At 34.9% G+C, this 13,086-nt stretch overlaps 1 protein-coding gene across 1 annotated transcript; it reads left to right on the forward strand.

Annotated features, from left to right (window-relative positions):
* The first annotated feature begins 6,011 nt into the window (after window positions 1-6,011).
* Window positions 6,012-11,910, forward strand: LOC149260495 (uncharacterized). The gene is made up of 3 exons (XM_089380144.1): window positions 6,012-6,382; window positions 9,954-10,227; window positions 10,395-11,910. The coding sequence occupies exons 1-2, from the start codon at window positions 6,029-6,031 to the stop codon at window positions 9,966-9,968; spliced, it is 369 nt and encodes a 122-aa protein (XP_089236270.1). The 5' UTR covers window positions 6,012-6,028; the 3' UTR covers window positions 9,969-10,227; window positions 10,395-11,910.
* The last annotated feature ends 1,176 nt before the right edge of the window (window positions 11,911-13,086 follow it).

A 13,086-nucleotide genomic window follows, 5' to 3' on the forward strand; every position in this document is an offset into this window, starting at 1 on the left:
AGAAGTCTACCAATCACCTAAGCCATCTATAGAGGAAGATTATCAAACACTGTCGGAGAGATTAGTGCATCTTCAAGAACAGGCTGCTATAGCAAAGAAAAAGGAAAAAGGGAAACATAGCATACAAGAAGGGAGTACTAGTCCACCATACTTAAGGAGAAGCACCAGGCTAAGAGGGAAGGGGAGTAAAACACAAGTAAAACGGCCCCACTTCATTGACTTGGGTGGGGAAACACCCGAGAAACCTCCAGCTGGCCGTAGTCCACCTCGTCCTCAGCCAAGTATTGAAACTAGTCCTCCACATATTGATGAAAGCCCTTCTCGGCCAGAGCTAGAGAGCAGTCCTCCTCCTCCACAAGATTTTGAACTCAGTCCAAGAAAGACACCTGAAATAGATCCCAGTCAACAGGAGGTATATGACTACCTTGAATCTTTAGAAAAATCAGCGGCAAGTCCGAGTACCACTCTACCCCACATGACACCAGATGCACAAGTTCAATCCTTAAAGCACGAGGTATTTGAATTAGAGGTTCTAAACAGGAATATTAAGCAAGAAAATGAAGCACTCAAGGATCAGAGCAAAGTAGATAAAATTATTCATGATAACACTATGTTTCATTTGGGACTATGGCAAAAGAAAAACAAGAAACTAAAGAAAAAGTGCAGAAAGTTGGGCAGAGAATTGATCAATCTCAAATTCAGATGTCTAATAAGGAAACCCAGGATGGTGGTAGCACCAAAGAAGAAGAAAAGAGGGCTAGATGTCCTAGCAGAGGCTTCAGAACATATGGATTAGAGGGGACTGACTAAATTTTGGTTGCATGAGGACATGCAACACCTTCACAGTGGGGGTATGTTGAGTCCCAAACCTGCATCTTCCCTATATACCTTTTTAGCATTCTTTTCCATTTATTTGATCCACCAAGCTGTCAAATCATTGCATATTAGTCTAAAAAGAGCTTATGAAATGGTTTCCTAACTATGTTTATGACTGCTGTTTGATTTCGATTTTTGTTCAAGCAGTCGCGGAAACTTGTCACTTTCCGTAGCCAGCTCAAGTTTCCGCAGCCATTTTGTTAAAGACTATGTTACATGTGTCCAATGGAGAATCCGGCCACATGGGCAAGCTGCAAGTGACATGTACATGGAGCGTGTCCCCTCAGTTCAGCCGAATCACTCACAAACAGCCATGGTCAAAGACGGTTAAAAGAGGGGTCAAACCAAGAGTTTTGCGGTGGCACGACTCTGTTTTGCCCACGTGAAGGTTTGCGTGGCAAGATCCTCAATTTCTGGAGGTGTGCCAACACCTGTGGATCAATCCGTGAACTGAATCGAGCAGCCACCACTCCATGGATTTAATTGTCATAATTACCATACCGCTAGATCTCAGGTCGTGGAGATTTACGTGTCTGTTTGGCAGCGCAAAATCTAGGAATTAGTTATAGCATTTTCACTTATAAATAACGCATTATCAAACGCTTGACAGTTAGCTTTTTCATATGTAATATTGACTGTGTTTTACGAGCCACTGTACCGTGCTCTATTTCTATGTTTTTACTGCACTTTAATATATGAGAAGACAACATTCTTGAGTTCCATTTGTGACTGAGTATTGATTGGCTGAGGTTGCAGAGGGCCCCTGTACACCAAAGCCCTGTATCTACTGTATAATTTCTCACCTTCTTTCATTATGTTACTGCTTTTATAATTAGTTGCTTGTATATATATTTCCTGATGTTTATAACTAACTGCTGTTCATCTTTTCCTTTTATGCTTTCTTATGGTTGCTAGCTGATCAGTCTTTGTCTTTCAGGTTCTTGTAGGCAGCCCGGGCAAATTACATAGTTTTAATGACTACTGACATGAGATCATCTTGTCCTTTCTGCTGATTCATTTACTGAGTTTTAATTCCAGCATTGTCATTTCTTTCAATTTTGCTTTGCTTATTTACTTTTCTGCCACTTAGATATCATATTACTCATCTGTTTATGATTTCCTTCCTATAGCCAAGCGACTCAATTAGTGAGGAATCAGAATATTATTTGATGTAGTATGATTTAGTTTGCTTTCCTGCAAGTTAGAGATTAAATTACTTATGTCATTTTCAAGAATTGAAATATGAATGAGTAGTTAAATCTTAGTTTCCTTTTATGCAATTTGATTTCCTGCAATTTAGATATCATATTACTCAGCTTGTTTATGATTACTTCCTATAGCCGGAGCGAGTCGAAAGGTGAAGAGTCAGAATGTGGGTTGAAGTAGTGTGATTTAGTTTGCTTTGCTTTCAGTCTTTGAGTTGCTTTGAGTTCAGTTTTTATTTTCTTCAGCAGTAAGGATACTGGGCCATTATCACTAGTTCAATGTTTTGGTACATTTATTTCCTTTTGAGAATTGATTTCATCACAGTCAGTTTGAAACCTTCTTTTTGAGAACTTTAAAGTTTGGAAAATCATTGTAGAAATCACCATTACCATCCATACTTGAATCATTGTAGAAATCACCATTACCATCCATACTTGACTTTCAATTTCACCATCTCACACTAGGGAATCCACAGAAGATAAATCCAAAAACAAACCAAAAACTCAAAAACGACAAAGAGCTAAGAAGTCGGTTATCTTGCATATACAATGCACTTCACTTCAGCAGTTTACGACTCCCGGATTGACATTTTAAATAGCAATTTAGGACACACTAAATTGACCAAACAGGTGTTACAGGTACTCTTTGGATGAGGAATTAAATTCCTCATCCAATTAGTGATCCCACTTGAAATTTGAGTGAAATCGTAGGGAGATAAGTTGAAAATACTAGTTGAAAGAGTAGTTTTTTCTTTTTTCCCTCTAAAATTTGATGTTGTAATCTAATCTTATTTTATTATGTCCATTATTATTTTATAATATTCCTTAGGAGACCCATTTTAGACCTCAAAATTTTTCTAATGAAAACCAGGATCCTTGTTAAAAAAAATTCTTTTGGTCTTTTGAGTTTTTTGAAGGCACAACAAAGAATATTTTTGAGCAAAAATGTAGCACAATATCTCGAGACCAATTCAGGTGCACCCACACTTAAAAATAAAGACGACAGGGGAAAAAAACCTTTAAAACTCCACATAATCACCTGCCTTTCTTAATTTGAAGTTATGAGTCTACATATAAAGTCATCCACATCAAGAGATGGAGTTTCTGCTACCTGGTCCACCACAAATGTTGGTCCTGGAAGATCTTTAGGGTTTGGAGTTTGACGATCCAGGATTTAGGACATCCTTAAAGGATTTGGGTTTGGATGATGAGGACACACCCAACCTTTAGATTCACCTCTTACTATTGATAAAACAAAGATTTAGGCATCCTTTTCTATGTCATAACTGTTAAGGGATTTCTGATCATGAAGTTTTCGACCTCCATGGAAGAGTTGAAATACTGCCATACGAAATTTTCACCCAATTCTATATCCAAGCTGCAAGTTCAGAAACCATATCTGTGACTTTTGCCTATAAATAAAGGGAACCCCCTAAAAATGTTTCATGAAGATCGAAATTTCTCCAAATCTTAGGTAGTAGAATCATCCTGGGAGCAAAAAGAACTTTGTAGAAGAAGGGGCTTGGAGATATGAGGTTGTATTAAGCTTGGTGAAAGGCGTCGAACTCCTCCAACTAAAGTAAGTAATCTCAGATAGGCATGAGTAGGAATTAACCTAGGGACTCTACGACCCACCACTCTGTCTTGGTCGGGGTTTACCTGAGTATTGCCATCTAACATTGACTTCTTTGTAGCAATCGTGTCGCGAAACTGACAACCTGTCTTATCACTACAAGCGACAAGGCTGATGGTCATATTCTGACCATCCATGGTGGCATCACCCCCCAAAAGAGAGCTAAGCCCCCTTCACTCCCTCTCAGTTGGAGTTGGAGATCAAGTTGTGAACGTATGCCATCTTACATAGTGGTTGGATGAGCTAATTTAGTAAATAAGCGGATGTCTGAGATGTTCCATTGAGATTGCAAAAGAGTTTTAATCGAATTAAAGGGCAAATTCTTCATATCAAAGACATCGAGGAGGAGATCAAACCCCTACAGGGATTCTAATCTACCATCCAAACCCTTGACTAAACTTTGGAGCATGTTGAGCATGATGAAGATGAGGGCGGATAAGGTTGCAGAGCTACGTCGATTAGGTTGCAAAGCTACGCTTACCCAGATGATAATGGCAACTAAATATAAACAATTTCTAATAAAATAATCCTTAAATGTGATGTTAGGAAAGCCTTTTTAATGATTCACCATTAAGAAAAGAGATAGAAAGTCAACAAATAAACACATAAATTATACTTTATATTAATAAAATACCGAGATATATAGTCATAGTAATATGCATTTAGTTGGAAAATTACTATGCTTTTAGTTGGAGAAAATAATATATAAAATTGAAAACAATATATCTTTAAAAAATAGCTTTAAAAAGATAATAATGCAATTAAAAATAATATAAATTATTATAATTAGGTTAGTGATAAAACTTTTATCAAAAATTTAAAAATAGAGATATCAAAACTTGTCATGACCCCAAAGGAGTATATTAGATAGCATGCAACCCTAGTTTTAATGCATTTATGAATGATATAATATAAGCCTTTGAAGTTAACTAGAATGTTAATGTCAGGTATATGGAGAAGAGTTTGGTGAAATAAGTATTAAATGTGACATTGGAGTTCGGTAAAATAAGAATCAAATTGTTATAATTGAGAAAAAATAAATAATATAAATTAGAGAGTTTTAAAAGAGATTAAAATGAATTTTAAATTAATGTCTAAATTAAATTAAAAAAAATATGATTTAAAATTCAATCAAACTTAATATTAAAAGATATATAAATATAAATTTTATAAAATACATAAATATAAATTTTATAGCAATGACATATTCTCCTAGAAATATGTAATTAGCATAAAGTTTAGTATCTTAAATAAAAAGTAAATAAATATCTTCAAATGAGCTAAAATAATAATGAATAAATAAAAGATGATTTATAATTATAAACCCACAAGGAGCCAACTTGTGGAGCTTCCATGAGGTAATGGTCACTAAAATCAGTGTACAATTGGTAGGATTAATTTGTGTATGATTGACATGTTGTTGACTCTAGTGAGCTTGTGAGGTTGAATATTAATTTATTTTTATTTTTATTCATTTATTTTTCCTAGAGTGAATATTGTATATCCATTTAGTATAGTTAAGAAGCATAAGGGTAAAATCTAGATAGAATTAAACAACAACTATTCTTGAGTGTCAAATTTCCAAAAACCCTCACCCCACCATTATGATTATGGAACATAAAACCCACCATTATGATTATGGAACATAAAAGTACATATCTAAAATGCAATATTATGGAACATAGAATTACATCTCTAAAAAACATAACAGAATTTTTTGGGACAATATGAAATCATATAAAGTCACATTCTAAAAAGCTAAGGTATCAAAGAAAAAGGCAACATGCATACGTACATCTAATCTTTGTAGTCTTATAATACTCAAAATTGATACGTTATTAAAAGTCTTTACTACATTATTATTATTATTATATATTTATATATATAATTTATTTAGTAAATTTTTATTTAAAAATCTTAACTAAATCTATTTCCATTCCATCCTATTAAATTCTTACCATTATTAGTAGAAAAAAGTTAAAAAATTACTCATAATTTTTTTTTTAATTTTATACTTAAACAATTTCAATTAAATTATAATAAAAATTACAACATTGAAGCTAAATTAAAAAGACAATAACAAGTATAAAAAAGGAAAGAATCTAAATAAAAAGTATTAATAAAGGAAAGAATCTAAAGTGAAGAAAGCAATAGAAAGTATTAAAAAACGCATGAATAATAGAAAGTTTTGAGAAAAAAAGCAAGAATCTAAAGGATGAATCAAAAGTGGGGTGTGCTTTTTTCAAGGCGATGGCGAGTATAAAAAAATGAAAGCATGAACCTAAATAGAAAGGATTGGCTGTCTCTGTGTCGTATGGTGTCTTTCCTCTTTCCGTGGCGTATTATGCCTGCGGGGTTGGCTGTCTCCGCGTCGTATGGTGTCTTTCTTCTATCTATGGCCTATTATGTCTGCGGGGATGGCTCTCTGTGTCGTATGGTGTCTTTCCTCTATCCATGGCCTATTATGTCTGCGAGGTTGGTTGTCTCTGTGTGGTATGGTGTTTGGTTTAGTATGTCTGTCAGATTGGTTCTGTGTGGTATGGTGTTTAAGTCTGTCTGTGATTTTGAGTCATGTGGGTACGCAACTCTATTGGTATCATTTTTGTTTTTCTGGGAGAAAACAACTTCAAAGGCAAGGCAGGGCAGGGCAATTGGACTTGACATTCAGGTACATATAATTATTTCATAAAATTGAGAAGCAATTATTATCTACTTACTTTCTTACCATCTATATTAAAATTTCTTTGCGATGAAGATGACAACCGCCATTGGAACTTTGTTTATTTGTTGTTGCTATTATTTCATCTGATCTCTGTTATGGGAAACAATTTCTTTATTAAGGACTTCCTTTCTTTTTGTATTGAAATTTCATTCATTTTCATAAAAATAGCAATGGCCACTTGAACTCTGTTTTATTTGCTGGTACTGTTGTAACTGCCATTTGAATTTTGTTTAATTTGTTGTTGGTATTGTTCAAACCCTGCTTCAATGTACAGTTCCAGTTATGTAGAAATGGCTCCATCTTTGTTCAAACCCTATTCCAATGTGCAACTTCGGGTATACTGAGATGGCTTCTCGTTTACTAAATATAGCTTCTCGTTAACCCCAAATTTTGGATGTTTTAACATATTTGATTTTCTATTAACCGTATTGCACCATCATTAAATCAAGTTCATTTAACTAGGTTTATTATATATAGCTTTTCGCTAACCCAAATTTTGGGTGTTTTAACATATTTGATTTTCTATGAACCCTATTGCATCATCATTAAATCAAGTTTTTCCTTTATCCGAACTATTTTATTATAAGTTGCGTTCCTTGGGAATGACTGGTATTCTTCCATCAGATTAACCCCAAATTCTTAGCAATGACTGGTATTCTGAATGACTGATGTGCTTCCCTTAGATGAACACTATTTTAATTAATATATTTCGTAGTTAATTTAAGAAGCCTGTTTAACTTGTGTTTATCAGTTAATCACCCTGGTTCATTAATTTGCTTCCTCTGTAAGTTCAGCTGCATGTTCTGCCCTGCTCTAATGTACAATTCCAGGTACGTAGACTTGTCTCCATCTCTGTTCAAACCCTATCCCAATGTATAATTGCAGATATGGTGAGATGGCTCTAGCTTCTCGTTTACTCACAATTACTCTGCTCTAATGTGCAATTCCAGGAATTTAGAGATGGTTCCGTCTCTGTTCAAACCCTATTCCAACGCATAACTCCAGATATGAGATGGCTCTAGCTTTTCTTTAACCTAAAATTTGGGTGTTCTGATTTTCTATTAATCATATTGCATCATCATTAAATCAACTTCTACATTTAACCCAACTGTGTTGGTATAAGTCCTCTTCCTTAGGAATGACTGGTATTCTTCCATTAAATTAGCCCTAATTTAGTTAGCATATTTCTTAATTAATTAGTCTGTTTACCCTGTATTTATTCGTTAATCCCTCTGGTTGATTAATTTGCTTCCTCAGTTTAATTACATGTTCTACTCTTCTCTACTCTGTCTTGATGTTCTGCTTTGGTTTACTCTGTCTTGCTTTGGCTAATAGGAATGAAATTGCGTTTGCCTAATAGAAATGAAACGCTTATGGCATTGCTTCCTCTGTAAGTTTAATTGCATATTCTGCTCTGCTCTACTCTGTCTTGCTTTGCCTGATACGAATGAATATGCACTGCCTGATAGAAATGAAAAGCTTATTGCAGGTGGGTGCACTTGTAATAAGGCATTTTAGGCTTGTCATCGTAAATACTACTAGCATCTTCATCAATTTCATTCAATTCAGGCTTCGTCTTGATGCATTTTCGAAGCTGGGAAGCTGGGAATCATAGTTGGAAAGCGTTTGGGACCCATTATTGGAAAGCTTTAGGTAATCAGATCTAGGATCCTCGGCCCCCGACATTGAATGCTCGGTTTTGAGCTATGTTTACTGCACCTGCAAGCAGCACATTGCCATGCCCTTTTCATTAACATGGATTGCATATCGTTTTCCCTCTTCTTGGTCTCTGGGATCCTGTCTTTTTATCAAATCTGCTTGAATTTTCAATTTGGTGATCAATCTCGATCAATCCCAGTCTTATCGTTATTCTCACTTATTTCTTCGTCTGATCCATTCTCAAACAGCTGCATAAGAAATACTATATTTCGAATCTGATAACCTGAACAGTGAATACCTGATAGATGTTTCAATCTTGCCAAACTATGAACTCAACTTTAATCCTACATTGACAACTTTGCACAAACTTTAATTCTACAATGACAACTTTGCACTTTGCAGCTACTGTGTAAACAAAAATACAGTCTTACTGGTTTCTTATTGTGGCAACATGTAATAATTCTTTATCCCAGTGAGGATATAACAGTATAACTATGAGACGTTTTTATTTTTATCTTTTAGATGTGATAATTTATTATTTGAGAAGATTGTCCTTTTTATTATTTAGAACGTGTGTTTTCAATATATGAATGCATTCATAGTTCTCAGCATTGTTTTACACTCAAAGTTACCCTTCGAAGAAAAACCCACCAAATTTAAGACAATCAATAAAAAAAACCTCACAATTAAACTACGCGAAAGATCCCACCAAATATAGGACAAAATCCACATAAAATATTGCCAAAAGAAATAAAAAGAACGTCTCACAAGTAAACTATTTAAAGGAAAACTAATTCTCACAGTTCCGATACATCTTTGTTATTGTGAATTCATGGTTTGTATTAGAATATGCAATTTGAATTCATGGTTTGTATTAGAATTTGTAATTCAATAGGGTGGAATTGCAGTTTGTAATATGTATTACGTTATTATGCATGTTGGGATTCCACCAAAGCCATGGTTTCTGGATGATAGTGGTAGTGACCTCACCCGGGTCCAGTGTGATGCTCCATGCAGAAGTTGTGCCAAGGTATGAAACTTAGGCCAGTGTAGTCATTGCTTTTTTCGTTTTTTTCGTTGTGCCCACTTGCTGACAATGCCCAGTACTTTGCTGAATTCTTTTTTTATGTTCCCTAACATTTTAATAAGCCAAGTTAGCCTGCTACGTCTAGGATAGTAGTTGTCTCTCCTTTTGGTTGATAGTAGATCTATCCCACTTCAGACACTGACCAATATTTTAGCAAATTTGTGTTCCCTTATTTTTTGAGTTTATGTTCCGATGTTTTTTAATAATCCAAGTTATGAACTTTCCGAGGCTTGTCACACTTGCTTGCAATCACCAGTACTTTGCCAAGTTTATGTTCCCTGAATTTTTTGAAACCTTGATTTTCGAATAAGCCAAGTTATTAGATTTCCGAATCTCAGAGTTGACTCTGCATTTTGGGTTAGTAGCCCATATATTTGCTTGCTTGCATCTTATATCTGCTTGTTTATGCATGCATTCCAATTAACTTTCTGGATTTCTAGATATTCATGGTAGAATTCATGGTGCTTGACAGAACCCAATTGATATACATATGAAAGTTTGTTAGCATCTGCATCATGGGCTGTATTTGTTGTATGTTTTGGTAGTTGTCGTTCTGCATTTCTCTCTTGGATATGTCTTAGGCACTTCCTTGAGTTACTGTAATGGATGTATTTGACTCTTTACGTTCTCAGCTCTTTCGGTTATTAGTGGGCACTGTTTCTTGAATTTGTTATATCTCGTAATGGATGTATTTGACTCTGCATTCTCAGTTCTTTCGGTTATTAGTGGACACTTTTGTTTCTTGAATTCATTCTATCTCGGGTCTTGCAGTTTGAGCCAACATGAGAGGGTTATTTATGTCTTCTGTGCATGGACCACATCACTTATACAAGCCAAAGAAATATTCTTGCCATAGAAAGATTGGTGTCAGACATGAATCTTGCGCGTACTGCTGTGCAGGCAGGGAATGCCCATAATCACAACCACGAAGAAGCTTCTCAGCAGTGTGATTATTATGTCGAGTATGCCTATTATAGCTTGTTAGAGACGTTGTTTGGGTCTGGCTAACCACTAAAACTTGGTTGACAACAAATGCTGGTTTTGGGTATGTGTTGGTGTTGCTTCCTTTTAATTAATTCTGTTTTGGGTATGTGTTACCTCTTTTTAATTAATTTGTTTGTGTCAAGTGGAATTCATTTCTTTCACGCAACTTTTAAACTGTGAAAATTACTGAATTATGGAATCTAATAATAGATGTTCTTGTTTATCCAGAAAATGTCACCACATATTTTAACAAAGCCTGATAGGCCTTGCTGGTATGGGGGATGTAGAAAAAGAAAATGGAAAAAGTGTTTCAGTTGAAGACCTTACTGGTCGTGATGGGCATAAAAATAAATTGTGGTGATCATGTTTATAAATGCTTTCTATGACGTGTGGATATTGCCGTCGGGGATCTTCACGCACAGATGGTGTTTCGGTTTTTCCATCTCAATGGGCAAAGCAAGGCCTCCTCGAGAATGTGAGAGGTGAGATGTGCTATGCATGTTCTTTGGTGATGATCCATCTCAGACATGACTTGGGTTCCCATTCTTGACAGACCATCTAAGATAAAATTTACTCCACTTTCTGTGCTTGCTGTGTTTTCAATTGAAAGTTTAGCATAATCAAGTAGAATCCTTCTCAACATATTTTCTAAATATACATCTCAACAAATGAAAGTTTTATCAATATAATTGCTACCAAATCGAAGTTTATAAAGTATCAGAATTCATGTTTAATTTCAGTCTCAACGAATATAAGATAAAATCATTTCTCACTCTCACCAAGCTGCTTGTCTTGAATACTCTGATTCACCAAAGCGTTCTTGTTTTTAATTCATCATGTACTGATTATTTCGTTGTTCCAAAAATGGTTGAAACTGTATGATCTCCTGTTTGCTCTCCTTTGACATGCTTCAATACAAGAGTGATAGGCTGGATAAGATTATTTATCTATAGCCTTTATTATTAATATGGATGGGACAATTTTTCTATATCCACACCATGGTCATTTTAGGCTTCAGATTATTCACAATGTATTTCTTCATCTTTCATTTTGTGTTTGACTCTACAGACTAAGTTGGCCTTTTGGAGTTTCAACCTACTCAGACACATCTGCAGTTAATTCCTGTAACTCTGTTTTCTGTACACTGAGATATATCACTGTTACTCCATCTCTTCATGTGCTATTCATCTATTTAACTAGTTTTGATAGTTTTCTGGTAATGTTTCTCCGTCTCTTCACAAGGTCTCCACAACAATCTGTACAGAAAGACATCTTGGAGGCTATCCTAACTCTGCCTTGCCACTGAGTATTTCTTCTTCTCCATGTTGTCATAGGTATAACAGTCTGAGTTGCCCCGTGAGCAACAGTAGCTTCTTATTGAACTCTTGTACAAAAGAGATTTCGATAGCTGAACAACAATGGGGATTATTAAATAAATTAGTTACATTGATTTTAAGCGAAGAATAATGCCCATAATAGTGCACTGAGAGGTGATAGTATGAGCCCTTAGCTTTTACTCGGAGTTGCATGTTTATTTTTCCATATAAATATGGATCTTTTTCTTCTACAATTTATCTCCAAATTACTATGTTTCTAATCACAATGCATCACCCCCTATTGATTTTCCTTGAAGTTCACTTTGATTCCCTAGAATAATATTTGAAACACTCAAACAGATTAGCAATTCACAAAATAAACGATGCCACCTTCACTTTATTCCATTTCTCATGTCATGTATCTATTAGCATCTCATTTTCTTCTCTATTGTTTATAAATATCGTTTACCTCAATGTTTTTCTTATTTTTATTATATCAAAACTGAAATTGTCAAAGGTTCACTTCCAGTGTACAGTAGTTCCAGTCCAAGATCTTAATCAGTTGTTTTTTCAACTTAGCAGGTTTAATCTTCATCAAGGTTCTTACTTTCCTTTGTGACCTTCCAGATATAAATATATAAGGTTCCAATTTCCAAATGTCTTAAAAACTCGTTTGCCTCAGCTACCTTAGAGAAGGATACGAAGTATTTGAAGTTAGATTGTCAGATGAGACGACGACCGTCTTAGGTTATCACGAATGGGAATAACAATCTGAGAACATTTCTACTATCAATTCCCAATGAATTTGAAGCTTTTCAGATTTTACTTATTTTTAGTTTATTACTTGATACTTGGAAGTGGTAGCTAATGCGTAGTGTTTCTAAACTAAATCTTTTATCTTTTAGCTCCATGTTGTACGGTTGCCAATTAATGCATGTATTTTACTTGCTTAGTTGTCATCTCACAATACATCATTTATGAATCAAAATGTGATTGGGATGCTTTTTTTTTGGATTTCCATATGAGAAATAATCAATATGCATTTTGAAAAACCCTTTCAAAAGATGTTAGATTTCCCAACTCTATAGATGTAACTTTTAGCCATTCATTTTCATTATTTATAGTATACTCCCTTGTTTAGAGCTTACTTCTCTTTCCAATAGAGCTTACTTTTCTTTCCTTCCTGCAACTAAGCCTTTACTCCAATTGGATATATTTGTAGAAGTGATTGGGATGCTTTCTTTTTGGATTTCGATATGAGAAATAATCAATATGCATTCTGAAAAACCCCTTTCAAAAGATGTTAGATTCCCCAACTTTGTAGATGTAACTTTTATCCATTCATTTTCATTATTCATAGCATACTCCTCTGTTTAGAGTTTACTTCTCTTTCCAATAGAAGCTTACTTTTCTTTCCTTCCTGCAACTAAGCCTTTACTCCAATTGGATATATTCGTAGAATGAGTGGCTATAACTTCTGCCTTAAGATCTAGTTTAGGGTCAAATTACCTAACAAATGTCATCAACTGGCTTTCCAGTCCATTCCACATTATATTGATCTGTTTGTAGATGTAAACCTATGTCAATTGCACGATGAGTACCTG

Source organism: Pinus tabuliformis, chromosome 6 (genome assembly GCF_031772625.1).
Source record: "Pinus tabuliformis cultivar Carrire ecotype Pingquan chromosome 6, CPIR1, whole genome shotgun sequence".
In the NCBI taxonomy this organism is placed as follows: domain Eukaryota; kingdom Viridiplantae; phylum Streptophyta; class Pinopsida; order Pinales; family Pinaceae; genus Pinus; species Pinus tabuliformis.